Source organism: Eschrichtius robustus, chromosome 3, assembly GCF_028021215.1.
Source record: "Eschrichtius robustus isolate mEscRob2 chromosome 3, mEscRob2.pri, whole genome shotgun sequence".
Taxonomy (NCBI): Eukaryota; Metazoa; Chordata; class Mammalia; order Artiodactyla; family Eschrichtiidae; genus Eschrichtius; species Eschrichtius robustus.
The window spans coordinates 89,381,176-89,402,298 of record NC_090826.1 but is presented as its reverse complement, the minus strand read 5'-3'; the positions used below and the strand labels follow the sequence as shown (position 1 = coordinate 89,402,298).

At 35.7% G+C, this 21,123-nt stretch overlaps 1 protein-coding gene across 3 annotated transcripts in view; it reads left to right on the top strand.

Annotated features, from left to right (window-relative positions):
• The window catches only part of DPH5 (diphthamide biosynthesis 5), a 36,485-nt gene that overhangs the window by 11,010 nt on the left and 4,352 nt on the right, over positions 1–21,123 (top strand). For all 3 annotated transcript variants that reach the window (XM_068538086.1, XM_068538084.1, XM_068538085.1), the window contains 2 exons: positions 3,731–3,839; positions 16,334–16,454. In XM_068538086.1, the coding sequence (XP_068394187.1) occupies positions 3,810–3,839; positions 16,334–16,454 (151 nt within the window). In that variant the 5' untranslated portion in view covers positions 3,731–3,809. The remainder of the gene's footprint in view (positions 1–3,730; positions 3,840–16,333; positions 16,455–21,123) is intronic.

The following is a 21,123-nucleotide window of genomic DNA, read 5'->3' as shown; positions in this document are numbered from 1 at the left end:
GAATCACATTAGGAAGGAACAAGAACAAGAACAGAAGACCTAGGATGATCAATCCCTAGGAAACTGGCATTTCATGGTCTCTCAAGAGCAGAGGAGGAGGAAAACCGATAGAGTGTGCTGTCACAGAAGCCAAGAAAACAGAGTGTTTTAGAAAAGAAAGAGTGGTCAGCTTTGATGTACTGCTGCAAGGTTAAGTAGAAGATGAGGATAGAAAAGTGTGTGTAAACTTAAAGGCTTTATTTTATGGAGGAGTTGGTCCTTGAGCAAGGTCTGGTTTAATAGTTGAAGATTGTGGGGTAAGATTGTGGGGTAGGATGGGGGGGTTGGGTGGAAGGAGGGGTGGAAGGGAAACTTCAATGTAAATGAAAAAACTGAGGCGCAGAGAAAGTGCTGTGACGCTACTCAGAATCCTTCAGTGACTTCGTGGCCTTAAATCTTTTAACAGTTTATCTACTTCTTCCTTTGGCTACTCTTCTTTTTGACTGTGGTAGAGCCAAATTGTATAACTTTGCCATTTTGTAAATGTTTTGCAGTATTCGTTCTCCATGTCTTTGCTCGTGCTTTTTCCTTAAACAGACTGTTCTTCCTAGTTTCTATTTAGTGAAATAGTAGATTCTTTAAGACCCAGCTTAGATGCCACCTCTTCCTTGAATCCTCCCTTATTTTATTCAGGAGTAAGTGCTTTTTTTTTTTTTTAAACTTCTAGCCAGTTAATTTTCCCTATGTCAGTGACTAATCATACATAACCTTGTATTTGGATTTATGTAATATTTACTGTAACTGTAGTTATTTTTCATTTATCCGCTGGATTACTGTTGGGATATAGTAGCTGGAGACAGGGTGGTAAGGAATGTGTAAATTTTAATTGGGCCTTGAAGAATTAGAATTTGAATTAATTAAATGGATAAACCAGGAAGGGAATACACAATGCAACAAGGCACTGAAATTCTTCCATGTATATATATGATCAAAAAAATGTACTTTGTTTAATTTTAAGCCCCTTTCTACTTATTTGAATAAAAATTTCAAAAAGAAGGGAAAATTGTTTACTCAATCTTAAATTCTTTTTTCTAATTTTTAAAAATTTTCTAATATTTTAAAATTCTAATATTTTTAAAATATTTAAAAATGTATTATTTTAACCGTTTTTGAGTGTACAGTTCAGTGGCATTAAGAACATTCACACTGTTGTGCATCCATCAGCACCACCTGTCTCCAGCGATCTTAAATTCATGGAGAAGGTAATTGAAAGTAAGTTAAGTCGGTTGGTGTAGTTCTCATCTTTGCCTTTTTATCTAGGTTATTAAAAGGAATGTGGAAGTTAATCACATAAATAACGTAAATGACTCTACAAATATACTGCATCAGTAGATCTGACTCAGTCATGTGAGAGATGACAGTCTTAAGCTTTCTGTCCCCATAAAGAGCAGTTGAACAGGGTCATCATTAAACAGATTCTTTCTGGACTTCCCTGGTGGCGCAGTGGTTAAGAATCCGCCTGCCAATGCAGGGATCACGGGTTCGATCCCTGGTCCGGGAAGATCCCACATGCTGCGGGGTAACTAAGCCCATGCACCACAACTGCTGAGCCCGCGTGCTGCAGCTACTGAAACCCGTGTGCCTAGAGCCCGTGCTCCGCAACAAGAGAAGCCACCGCAATGAGAGCCCACGCACTGCAGCAAAGAGTAGCCCCCACTCACTGCAACTAGAGAAAGCCCACGCAACAACGAAGACCCAACACAGCCAAAAATAAATAAATTAAAAAACAAAAAACAAATTCTTTCTAAAGATGGTTCTGTTTTTATTCCATTTGCTATTTTAATATGCTCTGTAATATGTTCATGGTACACGCACACACATACACACACACAAATATACCTTTATTCCCCTGTCTCCTATGTGCCTTAATGTGGATCATTTAATTGCTTCCATTCTGCAAATTAATGTTATTATAAAATAAAATTTAAAATAGACATACCAAGCCTTATACATTCAAATTGTCACCTTTATGAACTTCATTTTATTGATTCATTGATCACAACATTCTTGAATCTCCTCTTTTGAAATTGCCTTCAGAGCAATTCCAAGTATATTATTAAGAAACATTTACTATTTCTGGGCATGTGGCTCTATCTAGAACCATATGTGTGTGTATATAAGTATATATGATTTTAGATAGAGCCACATGCCCAGAAATAGTAATAAATTTGTCTTTACACACGGCAGTGCACATGCGTGCACACGCACGCACGCACTTTCCCAGTCACTACAGTGAAACATTTTCATGAGCCACGGACCTGGAGGAATGCCCAGTATAAGGGTGTTAAGCCCATGGTTCGTACAGTTCTTTTCTTTTTTTTTTTAATGAAGCAATATAATCTAGGTAATTGTGATGATAAAATACCAATTTTATCACAGTTTTTCATAGCAGAAATCTGAAAGGCGAATTTAATCACATTTATATCAGTTTCACAAAACCAAATCACTTTGCCAGGTCATTAAATCTTCATAGTACACCAACCACATCTGGTCGTTTTAAATGAACTTGTGATAAAAAGAGAATAATTTTAAACCAGTTTTTCTTTCTGCTCATCTACTTAAATAGCTCACCAAGTAACTAATTCAGTTTTCCCTTAGCTTAGTGTTAAATAGTGAAATTCTGTTGAAAGTGATATTAAAAACTTATAACTGGCATTTATATTATTTTTTAAAAGCTTACTTTAAATCAAATTAATGATTATTTTTATAGTAGTTTGTATTTTACGTGTGTGATTTAAAACAGACTTCCCTGGTGGGCATTCTTTAATCTGTTTCTGACTGCCTCATGGGGTGAAAGCCCTTGATCTTCCTACTTGGTATGCATTGACCAGTTGACAGGTTCTGCTTGTTTGTATGTAGTTTCTCAAACATGCTAATGTTGCTTTCCCCAGTAGGGCCTGGAGTTTTCATCAAGGGGGAAAAATGCCTTTAATAATGCAGTTCTAAATTGATATGGGGTTAAGTTTCACAGTATCCATATTTATATTTACATGTATTCTCTCTTTACCCCAATCTATCTAATTATAATCTTTAGATCTATCTCAAAAAAGGGAAGGCAGCAGGCAGAATAGGCACACCCTTACACATATTAATTATGCACGGTAACAACCAGGCTGAAAACAGTTATAAATAAAATGACTGCTAGACAGATAAAATCCAACTAGGAATATATCAGTCAGAACTCTGATCTACAGGCTGTGAAAATGTTCTGTAAATTGTGCCTTATACAGAAACAAAGCCTTCAAAATAGAGCAGAAATCAAGGAGGAAGTCTAGTGCCATAATTTGGAACTCTGTAGCAGAAATTTTAAGAGTTTAAAGGGACCCTAAGACCAAAACATTTGAGAACTGCTACTCAGGAGTTCAGTTGCTGAGTAATATTCTACAGATGTCTTTTGCAGGTGTTAACAGGACGAAAAGAGCAAGTTAAAAGTTCCCTTTTTTCTGTAGCTGCCAAGGCTGCTTTAAGAGTGTTAAAGGTGTAGTTCAACATTGTACAGGGCCTGTGTAAACTTACACTTTTCTTGCCCAAAAGCCCAGATGAAAGTGTTATGCAGGTGCCTCGAAATATTTGAGGGAAAGCAGTGTCCTTGACCCTTTGATTGACTTGAGCTCATGAAATGTTGTGGCTTTACTGTCTTAAAAAGTCAGCCGTGGTTAGTTTAATCCAACCTGATCTTTTCTCACTACAGAGCTACAACACATAGCGATCTTATTCTGAGAGCAACAAAACTGGGAATCCCTTACCGAGTTATTCACAATGCTTCCATAATGAATGCTGTAGGCTGCTGCGGTTTACAGGTAATACTACAAAAGAACGGGTTTTTTTAATGGCATTTAGCAAAAATGTTTTAGTTTTCTACAAATTTCCAGAGATTTTATTGTATTTCATGAATTATAAGACATTATCATTTTATATAAGACTGTGTATTAAGTTTTTTAATACTAGATTTTTTTATAATAATTTTCCTGTAGCTTAGACTTCTTTTCCCCTCATTGGAATAGATCATTGAAATTTAGCTAGAGAAAGATTTTAATTTTATATCCAAATTGTAATGTACAAAAAAGGGAATATAACCCAATTAAATTGGTTAAGTATTCCTAAAACCTTTTTAAATTATTCCAAATGACTTACTCTGCATTGCTGAGCCCCATGTTTTTCCACCCAATATTGTTTTCTGTGCTATTGAGAGCACAGTGATGCAGCATTTCTTAAAATAATCCATGAAAGAGCTAAAAGCCAGTGATATTAGGCTTTTAAGCCAGCTTTGCAATTATTAATATGTAAAGTTAGTTGTTTTTAACCCGAAAATCTTGGTTCTGAGGAGTTAAAGGAGCACTCCATAACAGTGTTTAATATTTTCTTCCAGGCTGCTGACATTCATTTTACAAGTTTGATATCTGTGTTCTGATGTTCACACATATATAATCCATGACAATTGTGACTGCTTGTGGCCAACAGTAGTTTTAAGACTTTATTGATTGTTAAGACACATTCCTGTTTCAGATGTATTATAACAGGAAAAAATTTGCATCTTAGAATCTATGAAATAGGTATTTCCCATATATCTTCCTGGAATGCATAATTTAAAATAGCTGTTTACAAAGTAAAGGACAGCATGAACTGAGAACTATTGGCCTGTATTGGTTGGTTTCCTCTCTGTGAATATGAAACAGGCATTTTATTTTAATGAAATCTTAAATATTTTGATCATATATATGGAGAGTACATTAGAAAAGTAGTCAAGAGTCTCTCAAATATTCTCAAAATCAAATAAAAGAAAAAATAGTAAAGATTTTTTGGGAATCATTTATGTATTTCCAATCTCTTGAGAAACATAAAGATAGCTTGATCCTTTCTGCACATGTATTTTAAAGGAAATATAATCCCATAAAATTTAATTAATACTTCTATGCTTTAGTGAAGCCCATGGATAAAAGCTACTATCAGTTATGAAGTACTGGCATGATTATTCTGATAAATGCAGTTTTAAATTTTCTACACACTAATTAGGTGTCCCAAATTAAAGGTGTGATACCACACAGAATAAGAGCTGCTGATTATTAGGCGCAAAGAGACAACTCACAGCCAATGGATCACCTAGACTCTGAATTCAGTTGCTAGTTGTATATATAGGAAATCTCAAAAAACACAACTTTTTCTTTTCTTTTGTTCTGAGGATCAATAAAATGCTATTTAATTCATCCATTAAAAAAAGAAATAGTTGTTTACAGCAAGAAGCTACATTAGCCTTGGTACCCAATGCTGTGTCTGTGGCTTTAGAGGGACCTGTATTTTTTGTATTACCTATGAAGAGTAGCTCACTTTAATTGACTAATCCTGGCCAGGCATCCCAGAAATATTGCCTTTGGTTCTGAAGAACCAGAGAAAAAGTATAAATGATTCACCTTTCAGTATTCATTACTTCCTCTTAGTTATGACTACGTCTAAATTGGCAAAGAACTTTGCTGTCTGTTTTGTCTTCTAAAAACATGCATACTTAAAAAAAAACCTTGCCAATTCAAGTCTTTTTTACACTTAAAATTTTTTCCAAACATTTATGTGTTGGAATAAATTGAATTCTTGACTCTCAGATTCTTGAGTGATTCTCAGTCCAATATTCTTTCCTCTAGACATTCTCTCTTTTAATCATTTAAGAATGATTGCCAGGAGAAAGGAAAAAAAGAGAGGAATAAATTATGTGATAGACAAAGACATATAAATCTTAAACTAATGGACTATATATAAGAGACTATATATATTTTTTCATATTGGTTTAATTTTTATTTCTGGTGAAGAAGGTTAGTTAGCCCCTTTCCATCATATTTTGCTCTAAATTATCTTCTAATAATCTATTATTTAGAGTTTTTTGCTTTTTAAGCGTAAAATTTTTTTTAACATCTTTATTGGAGTATAATTGCTTTACAATGTTGTGTTAGTTTCTGCTGTATAACAAAGTGAATCAGCTATATGCATATGTATATCCCCATATCCCCTCCCTCTTGCATCTCCCTCCCACCCCTCTAGGTAGTCACAGAGCACTGAGCTGATCTCCCTGTGCTATGCAGCTGCTTCCCACTAGCTTTCTATTTTACATTTGGTAGTGTATATATGTCAGTGCTACTCTTTCACTCTGTCCCAGCTTACCCTTCCCCCTCCCCGTGTCCTCAAGTCCATTCTCTGTGTCTGTGTCTTTGTCTTTATTGCTGTCCTGCCCCTAGGTTCATCAGAACCATTTTTTTTTTTTAGATTCCATATATATGCGTTAGCATACGGTATTTGTTTTTCTCTTTCTGACTTTCTTCACTCTGTATGACAGACTCTAGGTCCATCCACCTCACTACAAATAACTCAATTTCGTTTCTTTTTATGGCTGAGTAATATTCCATTTTATAAACGTGCCACATCTTCTTTATCCATTCATCTGTCGATGGGCACTTAGGTTGCTTCCATGTCCTGGCTATTGTAAATAGTGCTGCAGTGAACATTGTGGTACATGACTCTTTTTGAATGATGGTTTTCTCAGGGTATAAGGCATAAAAATTTTAAAAGATCTTTGTCTTTATTACGTAAATCTGTTATCCAGACCGGGTAAAGCTAGACTAGGGTGACCCTTTCCCTCTGATCCCCTACACTGATAAAGAAGTACGGTATTATTGTTCTCATATTTAAAATGGGTGAAGGTATTTGAGAGGGAATTTACTATGAGAATTGACGGTCTCCATACATATAAGCCCCCAAGATCATATCCACATTTACATATATTATTATTATTATTTTAAATTTAGCTTTCTCTCAGTTTTATATGGGATTTCTCTAAGCAGCCACAAAGTGCTGTTTCCCCATCTTGGTTCTGTTCCCTAATCTGGATATGAAATGACTTACTACTAGTGTGAAAAACAGGAAGTACCTTTCTATTTTCTGTTTTTCGTATTTATGAAATCTCTATGAAAGTGTAATTCTTGTACCACCCAAGGTATTCATATCCCAGGAGAAGGAGGTAATTATTGATTCCTTTGTATAGTTTTCTAAGATAAAAGACATTAAAAAATTAATCATATGCATAGCACACTTAAATTTTAAAATAAATGTATATGGATATCCTGCATAATGCAAAAATTTTGGCCAAGTCCCCTTCCTTATAATAGCTAGTCTTTTTCTCTTTACTCTTTGGACTAGCATTTATGGAAAAAACGATAACCTGTACCAGTGGTTCTCAGACTTTAGTATTCATCAGAATCACCTAAAGGGATTATTAAAGAGTTTCCTGGGCCTTCCCTTCAGATTTTCTGATACAGTGTATATCTGGAGTAGGGGTCTGAGAGTTTGCATTTCTGACAAGTTCTCAGGTGGTGCTGAAGCTGCTGGTACAGGCACCACACGTTGAGATTCATCAACCTAGACAGATAAAAAATTTCTTAGAAAGTTAAAAAACTGCACTGTCATTCTTTTAGTATGGCAGAATTGGAAAAGTAGATTTTAGTTCCCAGAAATATGCTTGCTCAATGTAGAGTGTTAACAGGTTACCTTGCCATGCTCTCTTGCTCAATTTTCTAAAAAGGAAGTGGGCACCACTTTCGAAAGGCATTCTGTCATCTATGTGAAAGAGCTTTCCTATGAATTGAAAAACAGCCATCGAGTTGTTAAACAGAAGTTCTACTTGGGTAAGGTTACAGACCTGAACAGTATATACTTTCCAACATCTTCACCTTAGGTTAAAGAGGAGTAGTATGAAATTCCTAACCTGAGAATGGGTACAATTTTTTTAGCTATCATTTATCAGCTCCTTTTGAACTATCTTTTTTGTTTTTGTTGTTTTCTAAAGCAGCATAGTTCAGAATCGACCACTGAGTATTTTTTATTAACTTTGTAGTTTATTAACCAACAGAAGATTTTTGATTATCAGTATCTATGAAGGTAAGTAGTTGCATAGACTAACACTTCTACACACACACACATACACACACAGCCAGTTGATATGCATTTTATTCTAGGCATGCCATAAATACAGTTCCTTACCACAAACCCCATATACCTAATGAAATTCTGGTTTTGTTGTTATATGCAAAGTATATTAGAGGTTGCCAAGTTAGACATCATTAGTCGGAATAGTGATCTGTTTATTCAACAAATACTGTTTGTCTTCTTATTGTTTGCCTACTGAGTTTCTTTGAATATGGTGGTAAACCTGACCAAGAAGGTCTCTGCTCTCAAAGAGCTTACATTCTAGTAGGAAAGAGAGGCAATAACAAATTAAAAAAATAAAGTCAGGTAGTGGCAAGTATAAGAAATTCAAGTAGACTGCTAGTTTAGAGAGTGACTAGGTCACTACTGTAGTTGGGTAGGCAGGGGAGGTCTCTCAGGGTGGTAACATTTAAGATATGAATCAAGAAGGAACAACCATATCCCAGTCAGAAGGAACAGTTTGGACAAAGACCCTAAAGTGGAGATGAGCTTGGCTTGTTAAAGGAACCAAAGGAAGGCTTGCTGGAGAGTAGTAGGCAAGGAGAGGAGTGATCTGAGGCTGGATAGGTGGGTAGGGTTGGACCACTAGACTAATACACTGTCAGGAATTTGAATTTTATTCTAAGTGATATAGACTAACTGCCTTTAGAGGGATTTAAACAGAGCAAATACTTGATCTGGTAAGTGTTTTAAAAAGATATCTCTGGCTGGTATGTGGAGATTGAATTTCTGCCAGGCAAGACTAGAAGTGAGTAAATCAATTAGTAGGTTTATTGCAGTCTTTTAGAGAAGAGGTGATGGGGGCTTGGACCTCATGGAGAGGGTAGGGTGCAGTAGACGATTAAAAGAAGTAGATACATAGGAGCAGTGTCTATTAAGAGAATTGAGATTTAGGGAGATGTAGAGAGCCATTTGTGCCTTACTGATAATCCTAGGAAAGGAAACGGACTCTGTATGCTAATGGATCCTACCATCTCACTACCACAGTTATCATGGTCCTTACCCCCATAGACTTGTCCATGGGGCTGGACCCTCCGAAAACCATTGCCCAGGTGTTTTCTCATTTTGCTTGGTTGTGTTAACTTGTCATTTCTAGAGAAGTCGCCTCCTGTCCTAAGAACCCTGTGCCAGTCTTCCTATGCTTTCAGGACCATTATCAATCTTAGAACTGATTATGTAGAAGAATAGGATTGGGTTTGTCTTATTCCCAGGCTCTCGAAGGCATGATGTTTCCCTGAAGTATCTCCTTTTTTTCTTATGAACAGTTGGTAGTCCCAGCATAGATAATAAGTGTATGTATGTTAAGTGAAAGAAGTGAGACATAGAAGACCACATAAGTTATGATTCCGTTTACATAAAGTGTCCAGAAAAAGCAAATCTATAGAGACAGAAAGCAATTAGTGGTTGGCTGGGGCTGGGGATGAGAACAAGGATTAAGTAGAAATGGACATAAGGGATCTGGAGTGATAAAAATTCTCTAAAACTGGATATAGTGATGGTTGCACAACTTAGATTTACTAAAAATCATTTCATGTACACTTGGAATGGGTGAATGTTATGGTATGATAATTATACCTCAATAAAGTGGTTTAGAAAAGGAATTCTAAGGGGTTTTCTAGATGGACAAGAAGTTAAAAGACATTCCCAAAAGCGAGAAAGGTAGAGTTAGAGAGTCATGGAGGCACTTTGGGGCATCTGCAAGGTATTACAGAAACACGAGTGAATCCATACATACATACCACAGAAACCTTGGCTATCTAGAGATTAGTTAACACAAGACTTACAATACGTATGTTGGGTAAAAACTGACTACATATTGGAAAGAATTAGTAAAGGAAAGGTATAATGGATATAATGGAAAAGGTTTAGAGTTTAACTGTAAATTAAAAGGTTTTGGTTTTACTTTTTGCTCAGGTGGTAACTAAGGAGTCATCTAACTGCTCTGGATCTTAAGTTTCTTAACTACAAGGGGATGAGGTGGGAACAGGGAGGAATGTTGGACAAAACTAGTGGCTTTCAAAGTGCACCATGATTTATGAAGATGCTTTAGGGTTCTGCAGATAATGAAGTAATTGACACCAAAACACAAAGGATAAATCCCTGAGGAGCCAGGTCATTATCTTTAACTCAGTTTTTAACATCAGTGATGTTCTATGTAAGAATTCATTTGGAAAAAAGATTTGTCACTAAAAAGTATGAAGAATACTAAACTAGCTAAGTTCTAATATCCTGTAGTTTTGGAAGCTAAAAAGCTGGCCTGTTGGGACCTCCCTGGTGGCGCAGTGGTTAAGAATCCACCTGCCAATGCAGGGGACACAGGTTCAAGCCCTGGTCTGGGAAGATCCCACATGCTGTGGAGCAACTAAGCCCGTGCGCCACAACTACTGAGCCTGTGCTCTAGAGCCCGCGAGCCACAACTACTGACCCCACGTGCCACAACTACTGAGCCTGCGCGTCTAAAGCCCGTGCTCTGCAACAAGAGAAGCCACCACAATGAGAAGCCCGCACACCACAACGAAGAGCAGCCCCCACTCGCAGCAACTGGAGAAAGCCCACGTGCAACAACAAAGACCCAATGCAGCCAAAAATAAATAAATAATTTAAAAAAAAAAGATTTATTAAAAAAAAAAGCGGGCCTGTTTTCCAGCTTTAGGCAAAGGATACATAGACCAAGATATATTAGATACTCAAATTTTCATTGAGTTAATTTTAAGATATTTTGCAATTAAAATATTAGTTATAAACACGTATACTTTAAAATCATGTTACTTGAAATTCCTAAGTAACAGATATTTCTAACACTTATTTGTATTTTGAGGATTTTTCTAGTCAAAGAAAAATCCATTTATTTGTCGAGAGCCAGGCAAGGTGGTTGTATTTAGACATTCCTGATAATGAAAAGTCAGGGATTTTTCTCAGTACACGGAAGACAAGAGGAACAAGTCCTTCTTCTCTTGAAATCTTCAAGTTAGGCATTTAGCAGCTTAATCATGCAGAATCAGAATTGCTTTTATTATTGTTGCTGCTTTTGAAGAGCCACTTACAAAATAACGTTTTTTCGTGATAACAAGTGACATATATACGCATAGAAAATCAGGAAAATACAGTAAGTAATAAAGAAGAAAATAAAAGCATCCGTGGTCTCACCACCTGAAGGTAACCATAGTTACCATTTTGGTATGTTTTCTTTCAGTCTTTTTACTTAGCACTTACTGTGTGTACATTCTCCTGAATCTGACAGGCTAAAAAAGAATTACAGATCCTAAAATAATTTTTTTGCATGGTACTTTCATTTATTGTTAGCCATTTGTGTGATAGAATGTGTTAATTCTTTTGTAAAAGTTTGGTGACTGAAATGATTTTGAGACATTTTTAAAGGAAAGATAAATAAGACAGTTTGAAACCAGGTAGCAATGGTTTCTGCATTAAAAACTGCATTATCAGTTGTGGCTGACTTCAGGGAAAAAGGTTGTATAATTTTCTCATCATTATGAAATTCTTCCACTTTCGCTGACTGTTGCGTGAGTGACCTTGATTATTGCCATATGTTCCTCTGTTTATATAATACATATCTACTTTGGGAAAAAAATGTATATTACCTTCAAAAAATAAGAACTCATTTCCTTCCTTTTTTTTAAATAACACAACACTCATTGTGATAGTCAGCATTTTTGACCTTGTAGTAGTTCTTACTGTTAGTTTTCAGAAGCATTAAATTGCTTTCATTGTTGTCCAGGCACTATTGTAGAAATGATAAAACCTAATGAGTACAAAGAACACTTAACAAGGTAATAAGGGTATTAGAGCTCTACATTACTATGTAACCTTAGAAGAATTCATCTAATAAGTTCTCTGTTCTTTTAGTCACTTTGGAATTATTTTTGACCACCTGTTAAATCATGAGCAGGTTAAAATTTTTTTTCCTTCCTTTCCATTTCCTTTTTTTAGTCACTAGTTTAATAGCCACCTTCCCATCATTCTCTTCCACTTTATAGTTTTCTGCTTAAATCGTAGATCTGATTGTGCCGTTATTCTACTCAAACAATCCTGGTAAATCTCTATCCTATAAGAGTATTCAGTTGCTTGCATATGTTTATGTGCTTACCATATTATAAACTCCTTAATTTACTTATCTTCACATCTTCCATGGTACTTTATTGCAGTGCCATGCACATATAATCAATGTGTGACAAATATTTGCTGAGTTGAATTGCTTATTTATTTATTCCCCCCCTCCCCACCCCCTACCCCAAGTTGGATCTTGTCTTTGGAATTGTATGCTTTAAATTGTAATTCTTTCACTTAATTTGTATGTGGGTTCTCTCATTTATATGTGAAAATATAAATCTAGCTGCTCTTCTGTCTAGTCATTCAGCTTTATCTGTGTACCTAGTGTGTAGCCATGTGTATAATCTTTCTTACTGTTAGCAAAAGTCAGTGTTTTATCAATGTTAAGCAAAATGCATGTGAAGATTAAAAACAGCAAGTATTCTATATAAAAAAACTAGTAACTCTTGATTATATGGTTTTGTGGTACATTTTTTGACAACTCTGCTGGCTCAGCTTTCTTTTACCTCACAGATTTATGTGATCTGATTAGGATATACATATATAAAAGATACATGGGCTTGATAGAGTTCTTAGCAAATTAAATTTTCTAATTTTTCCATATCCAGAAAAGATACTTTTTAACCTAAAAATCACAAAATATTTTCATTTGAATATAAAATACCAAAGCATTAAAATCTAATTATAAAATGGAGTTTACAAGGCATCTGTGCTTCTGAAAGAAAGGAAATACTGGCAGCGAGATGAATTAAGACTATTAAGGTCATTCAGGCAGGTGGTACTGAGAACTCAAACTAAGGTAGAGGGAAAAGAAATTAATAGTTTCTAGATAAGCTGTAGAGCTAGAATTGACAGGAATTGGTACCTGGTAAGGTGTCAGGAATTAGAGATACTTGTTAGAGGCAAAGTGAGGCAATACTTATTTCTAGATACTTGCTTAATGCCATTGTAAATACTGCCCAGGATTTCCCACCTCTGTTACTTTGTTCACATCATCTCATTCTTCTGCATGTTCAACTTCCCCAGGCTAAATCTTACCCGTCCTTTAAGGTCCAGCTTATATCCTGTCTATTCAGAAGTTACCTTCAGATGCGCTCTCGGTGGGGGAAATGCTGAACTCTTATACAATCTATATCTAATTTTTTATTATTATTAATTACCTCATATTTGTCTTGTGCATCTTTTCACTCTTAACTAGTGCCTTATATATAATTAAGTAAATCATTTTGAATTGAGTTTTTGTCTTCAGTTGATAAAAAACATGATCCAGCATCAAGTTAGATAAACTGCTTTCCTTGTAACTTACTCTAGGTTAAAACACACACAAAAAGCCTGTATTTACCTACTGTTTTTGAAAACAGTTCTTTTTGTAATCTTTAAATGTAGATCTGCATCAATAATGGTTTGGGGGAAAATGATCACAAGCACAAAGGCTTACATTTTTAGGATGGTAGGTGCTTAGGCTTCTGTAACCTCAGTTCTCGTCACTGTATGATTTTGTTCCAGTTTCTTTTTGTAATTTACTGGTAAGTCCTTGAATTGTGAAACACAAAGGAATTGGCCCTTCTGTTCTTTGAGGTACTGACATCTAAATGGTGAAACTGTTTGCATAATGTTCCAGAATTCATTGAAGAAGTTTGTACCACAGCCATGGAAATGGTTACAGTCTATAAATCAGGGTCCTAGGAAGCAGTGCTTATGTGAGGTTTTCTTTAATCCCCCAAATTAGACAATTGAAAGAGGCTTTTACATAAAGTGTTTCAACTAATGTTTATATGTGACTAGCATCTCAATTCTCTTTTAAATCATCTATCCCCTTCTTTTTGAATGAAGAATTTACCTCCATGACTATATTTTCATGACTCTTAAAATATTGAAAAGTATTTTAGTATAAAAATATTTAGTATAAAAATATTTAAAGTATTTATATATGGTTGCATATGAAATTTTCTTTAATGATTTTCCTTTAAAGTTTTTTTTAATAGAGTAATGTTAATATTTTAAAATCTGATCAGAGATGCCAAAAATCCTTTTAAGAATGTAAACGATTGAACTTGTCAGAATTAAATCATAAACATAGTTTCAAATGTTTGGTAATATTTTTGAGCTCACTCCAGTAAGGAGAGCAGTTGGATTATAGCACAACACAGCATTTTAGAACATCTTCATATCATCATTATAAACACTATCGTTGTTACATTATCAAATTCCTAACATTTATTGAGTCTTTACTATGGCACTAGGCACTACATACAGTATGTCATTTAATCCTTAACAAAACACATTATTAGGTTTATAATTATTATATCCATTTTGCAAGGGGGTTCCTCCTGAAAGTCACCGAACTAGTCACCATGATCATCCAACTAGTAGGAACCAGAGCCATGACTCCAGAGCTTTTGCCTGCTATGTAAGGTATAAGTGAGACTGCATACTTCGTGAGGACCGGAGCTCTGCTTTGCTTCTCACTTTATGCCTGTGCATAGCATAATGCCTGGCACATAGTGGATGATTTATAATAAATATTTGTTGGACAGATTTGCCTCTTATAGAACAACAGCAATAACAGAAGCCCTCAACAGAGCTAGGCTTAGTCCTTGTAGCTTGGGTGAATGTATTCCAGGGATCTTACATTGGAACTCTAAATACATTTATTACAGAGAAACCATGTTAGGTGTGGCTGGAAGGTTTATGACTGAATTCTGAGAGTTACATGGGTCTTTGTACACTAATCTATGAATTCGACTGCCACTGGATAGCATGGCTTCTCTGGGGAAATACCTTTTCAGACAATTTTCAAATGGACTTTGGGAATAAAGCCTATTGGTAGGTAGGTTGGAGGTTGTAGCCATATAAGGAATATGATGAACCTTCCCTTGGGATCTCAAAGTCACCATTATGAGTATCGGTGATAGTTTTTAAGCCCTCAACATATAAAAATTGAGAAAAGTTGAGGTTCTTTAGTGATGGAGGGATGGAGGACTTTGAATGTCCTAGCTTCTCTCTTTCCTCCCTATATGCCTCTTGCAGCAGCTTCTGAAAACTGAGAAGCCTGGGGACAATAATCCCTTCTCCAGACCAGTTTCTTCATTTTTGAAATGAAGAAGTTTAGGCTTAGAAAAGTTAGGTGATTTCCTGAAGTCACATAGCTGTTTCAATCACACAGCTAACTTACGGCAGAGGACTAGATGTAATTTCCAGCATTTAGTGCTTTCCAGCTCTATTAAAAATTCTTTCAGGCACTCTTTAAGTTGAATAATTAAATCTTTACATAACAACTTCATTGTTACATTTTACCATATATTAAGTCTTTGAAAATAAAATCCTTTGTGCAGTACCTAGATAAGAACTAATATAAGCATATTATTCACAGTTTGAATAACTTTTTACATGTTATTTGATTCATACAACCCTATGGGTCGGAAGGGCATATGTTATCACTGTTCCTATTTTAAGGATTAAGACTTAGAAAGAATAACGTCACACAGCTAACAAGTTGAGGAACCAAAATTCAAAACTAGAGTTTCTCAGCGTAAGATTTGGAGTTGGACTCACTTAGTGAGATGTGCAGCCAGCCTGGAAGCAAGTTGGAACAAAGCAAGCTTCTTGGTTGTGTGATGGTCAAGTGAAGTGGGTGGGCCTCTTGGGGGGAAAGGAGGAGGTCTGGGAAAAGGCCTATCACTGAACTCTATAGTGAGGGAATAAACAGTGGGTAAAGTAAGGGAGTAGGTTTTGGGATACGGCCGCAGTGAGTATACAGTGCCTGAATTTTACTGAGATGTCGTGGTAGAAAGGAGCTCTTCCTCAGACCTGGCTTTGAGTTTCTTTTTCACTACTAACTGGCTGTGTGACCTTAGGCAAGTCAGTTGATCTTGACAGTGGACTCATCTGTAAAGTGAGGGTAATATTAACTTTGTGAACTGGGCTCTGACTGCTCAAAAGGCTTTTTTTTTTTTTTTGGCTTCCTTCTGGGTTCTTTGTATTTCAGTATTTTTAGCAGCTACCTAGCAAAATCATGAAGTAGTTACATATGTTCCCATACTGAATGCAGAAATACTAGAAATCTCCTACTGAAAGGGCATCAGAATGACACCAGCTGCTGTGGATCAAAGAGAATTTTTATTACCTTTTTTTTTGTGACAGACTTGATCCCCAGTCCATCTCAAGTTTGGTTCTCGCTTTTTATTTTTATTGTTATCTATGAAATAGTAGTCAGTGAATTGTTCCATCATTAATTAATTTTAGTTTTCATTTTTTCTAGTTGTATAGGTTTGGAGAGACAGTGTCTGTTGTTTTTTGGACAGACACTTGGAGACCAGAAAGCTTCTTTGACAAAGTGAAGAGGAACAGACAAAACGGCATGCACACATTATGCTTACTAGGTAAGGGCTGTGGAGTTTCTTTAGGGTGACAGTATGGAGTTGTCATATTGTTCTCATTTTGATTTTGTGTGAAGGTGAAACTGTTCTGTGGGATACAGGCTAGCTACTCTATGCATGACATGCTCTCCCCCCGTACTCTGTGGAGAAATGAATTTTCTGTTCCAAATACGGCATGGCTACTCCTACATACATGCCATAGTTCATGCTGCTGCCTACTTATGCCCTAACAGATCCTCTCCAGCATGCCATCTTTTACCCATTTGTCCATTAAGACCCTGTTCTGGTCAATTTACAGCAATTCAGTAGACGTATTGAGCATTTATTCTTACCACGTTCCATCCTGTCTTCCTTAAGGTGTCCTTTGAATACTGCAGTATAAATGCTATCAGAATCACAGAATTATAGATCTGAAAGAGACTCTTGAGATCATCTTACTGAAGCCCTATTTTACAGATGAAGTTGAGGCCCAGAGATATTGAATCATTTTCCCACTGTCACCCAGATTATTAGTTGCAGAATTCGTAGAATCCAAATAGCCTGTTATTCACAGCTCTTTTCACTGTATTATGCTGCCAAATTCTGTTTCCTACCTAGTGTGGAAATGGCTGGGATCACTGTCTTTGTACACTAAGCTGGTGGTACTGATAGAGCTTCAGAAGGGATGGGCTGCGTTTGTCAGCAGAGGTACTGGAATTGTACTGATTCACATTTGCTATCAGTTCCTTTTCTACAGTGTGTGTTGTAAAAATGCTATAATCAGAGCTTTAATCTGTGGCTGGTCAACAGAAAAGAAATAACTGGCATCTTTGATAACTTTGAAATGACACATACTTGGAATCAGAAGACAAAATCTGAGCGCTACTATATACTAGCTAGAGAATGTTGTAAACAGTCCTTACCTTTGCCTTCATTTTTATCAAATAGGAATAATCTTTTCTTGCCTCATGGAAGTGTTTAAAGCAGTACTTCTCAATCTATTTGTGATGAAGGACCAAGTTTTGTTCTTTTATTTTTATATGTGTGTGTGTATATACACACACATATATAAAATAGATATATGTAAAAATAAATACATATATTTATTTACTTTTAAATTTCTAATCTTTTGTGTCAAAGTCAAATTACTGCAAGTGTTTGTAAACACTTCTTCTCACTCCTGTAGTTTTTTTTTTATCATTTATTGGGAACAAAATTCTCACATACTGGCATCAGTCCTCGGATCATACATTGAATTGCACTGTTTTGGTGATACTGTGTGTGAAGTCACAGCAGAAGAATGTCTGCCACATAGCACAGAATCAGGGCAAAGAATGAACCCATGGTTTTGGCCTCTGTAGTAAGCACAGATATTCAGAACATTAGAAAAGATTCCTATTTGCCAAAGGCATTTAGGTTATTTGTATAACATAGACAGTTCTCTATTATTCAATAATATATGATTTGTACATTATCAGAACCTCAATCAATATGTCTCTTTTAAAAGAGAAGACTGTAGAGAAGTTTTACTAATGGTTAGCATTTCTTATAGGGTAGAAATCGGAAATTATCTAGCAGGGGTTAGCAAACTAGCACCCGTGGATTAAATCTAGCCTACTGCCTGTTTTATAAATAAAGTTTAATTGGAACACAGCCATGCGACTTCATTTATGTATTATCTGTGGCTGCTTTCATGCTCCACTGGCAGCGATAAGTAATTTTGACAGAGACCTTGTGGCCCTCAGAACCTAAAATATTTACGACCTACTTCTTTACAGAACAAGTTTACTGACTCCTGATCTAAAGTGAAATTCTACCTAATCTGATGTGGTACACCCTGTATCCCCCAGTGATTCTGTTTCCCATTACCTTGTATTATTTCTTTTAAGTCTTACCATCCATCTGAATTGTTTTATTAACTTGTTGGTTTTCTTCCCTGCTTCATAAGAGCAGGGACTTTATCTTGCTTATTCCCCTCTTCCAAATGTCTAGAAGTCTGGCACAGTGTAGCTGTTCAACAAATATGTAATGGAAGGTAATTGGTTGAAGTTTACTTTTAGCGTATTTTCTCAGACTTGATCTTATTACCCATTGGCACAGAAAATGTTTAACTCTTGCTAGCTCATTCAGTTCCAGCTGGAATACATTCCTTTTACTCCATTAACATTGACACCTAATTAATTCTAGATCTAGATCAGGCCATGCATGCTTCTCTAACATTTTTTTGGCTTATGCCTATGTCCCACAATTAACTGGTATAATAATGTTTTCTTAGTTTATTATCAGGGCAATTTAGTAATTCATTATTAATTAGCTTTATAGTTTTGTGTTTGGATTTTCCATGTGGAAAGATACTAGTTTTCCTTTTTTTGTAGTTCCTACTGGCAGACCGACTGTAACACACTTGTTAATTCATGTGGAATATGCCATTAGATATATCCATCATGTTATCTTAAACTTAGATCCAATTAAGGCCAGCAGTATGTAGAAGGATGTGAGAAGGACAGCCATTAAAAGGACTTTTATTAAAGGCAGAAGTAGAAGTATATGCAACTGAGGGATAAAAAATAGGGATTCATTGGAGCTCAGGTACTAAAAAGCATGTGTGTGTGTTTTACAACAGAACTGAGAGGTTTTAAAACAGAACGGGGAGAAAAGTAGTCTTAAGAGGCAAGCTACCTGATAACATCTTCATGTATCATAAAAAATGGGGGAAAGGAGGAAAAATAGAATTTATCTTTTGGAAGCTTTGGAAGGACAGCAAATCAGTTTACAGTATTTATTGAGTATTTACTGTATGCCCAATGTGGAGTTAGGTTCTTCTGGAATACTAAGGAAGTATTAGACATGGGTCCTGCCCTCAGGGTTTTGAAATCTAGTTGGAACTAATGTGCTGTGTACATGAAAGTTTATAGAACAGTTAAGTTCTATTGTATGGAGAGGCAGGAAGGACAAACCAGAACTTTGGCTCTTGAACTCTCTCTAAGAGCTGCCTCTTTTCTTGGCTTTCCTGGGAAAAGACAAACAAGGTTAAACAATATATCTTCCTTGCTCCATTAACAAAAACAGGAACAAGGTGTGAAGTATAAGATATCATGATTCCAAATTCTCAAACCATAGATCTCATCATTTAATCACCTGGAGTTCTCATTATTCAAATTAGTACGTATTTATTGAATGCCTGCTATGGGCCATGCCCTGTAGGGATTAGTGAGACTATGTCATGGTAAGAAACCATAGAGAATTTAAAATTTACTTGGAAGGATAAGACTGATATATATAATGTAATTAGAGATTAATAAAATACAGCATTAATTGTATGGATATTTCAGAGGACAAAGAGCATTTAAGAGGAAGTCAGTAAAGGCTTTCTGAAGGAGCTGGGACTTTTACTCTACTGAAGGGGTAGATAGTTTAAGATGGGCTGATGGTAGTAGAGCCATGTGAACAAATTTATTCAGTAGAATTTATGGAGTATCTACTAGGTACTTTGCATTTTGCTAGGTGCTGGTACTAAGATGAATAGGAGAAGCTTACATTCTAGCAAGTAGAAGTAGAAAGGAATAATTATGGCCTGTGTGAAGACAAGGGAAAAGTATCAAGATAGGTCTGGCTTGAGATTAATTCACTAATGCGGTCTTATGTTCAATTAAAAAGCATTTGCCTGTAAAAAGTCTCCCCAACCTGCTTAATTTTTAAAATCAAATTCTGTAGAGCATATCAGTAAAAATGTAAAAATATTGCAGATATTAAATTTAAAACTTAAGTATGACAACATTTCAGAAGCTCAAGGTGAATACATTAATAAATGTGTTTAATTTTTTAAAAATATTACAACTATTGTGTAAAGGAACTCAAAGTTGACTTATATATCATTAATTGTATTGCAGGCCATATTTCAATAACAGATATACATTTTTTTCCTATATGTGCCAGACAAGTGGAAATATTAAATAATTAATGATATTTCGAACCTGAAAAATATATTCACTGCTGGTTCCAAGAACATTTAGAAATACATGTAAGGGATTATCTCTGGAGTATTTTCCAAGCAAATACTTAGTATCCTTTATGAGAAAAACTTTTATAATCACTTGGGAAAGCTGTAGAAGTCTATCAGAAAGACCACTCAGTTGCACTATATTTATTTTTGCAAAAACAAACTTTGACCGAACCATTTGTTTTCGGCATGTAGAACAGGAAGCAGCTGTCGCTCTTGCTGTTGTGTGCTGAGTTCCTGTGAGGATGTAGAGTGATTCTGCTTTTTTACCTTCTACCGAATTGTTTAGCTGAGCATCAGTGATTAAAAAGTGTAAAGGATCAAATCTTTGTGATGCTTGCATTGTAAAGTTTATTAGAGCAAAGACTACGTGGGTTTTGGCCGCTGTGGTAGCCCTGTACCTGGCTACCAGTCAGTGCTCAGGAAATCCCAATTAAAGTATGAATACTTGGTATTATTCATAAGTTATTAGGCATGTCTTACCATTCACAAGAAAGCAAAAGTCTCTTTTCAAAATGTGGTAAGAATTTTCTTTTATTTATGTTACATGCATTGAAGCTTATATTCTAGTGCCTGGAAAATAGGTAAGAAGAGGAACATAACAAGACTTTTCAGTTGGTTCTATGCAGTCACCACCTAATAGAAATGAACACAAAAATTTTGATTAGCTGTTTGGTAGTGTATATGCCAATA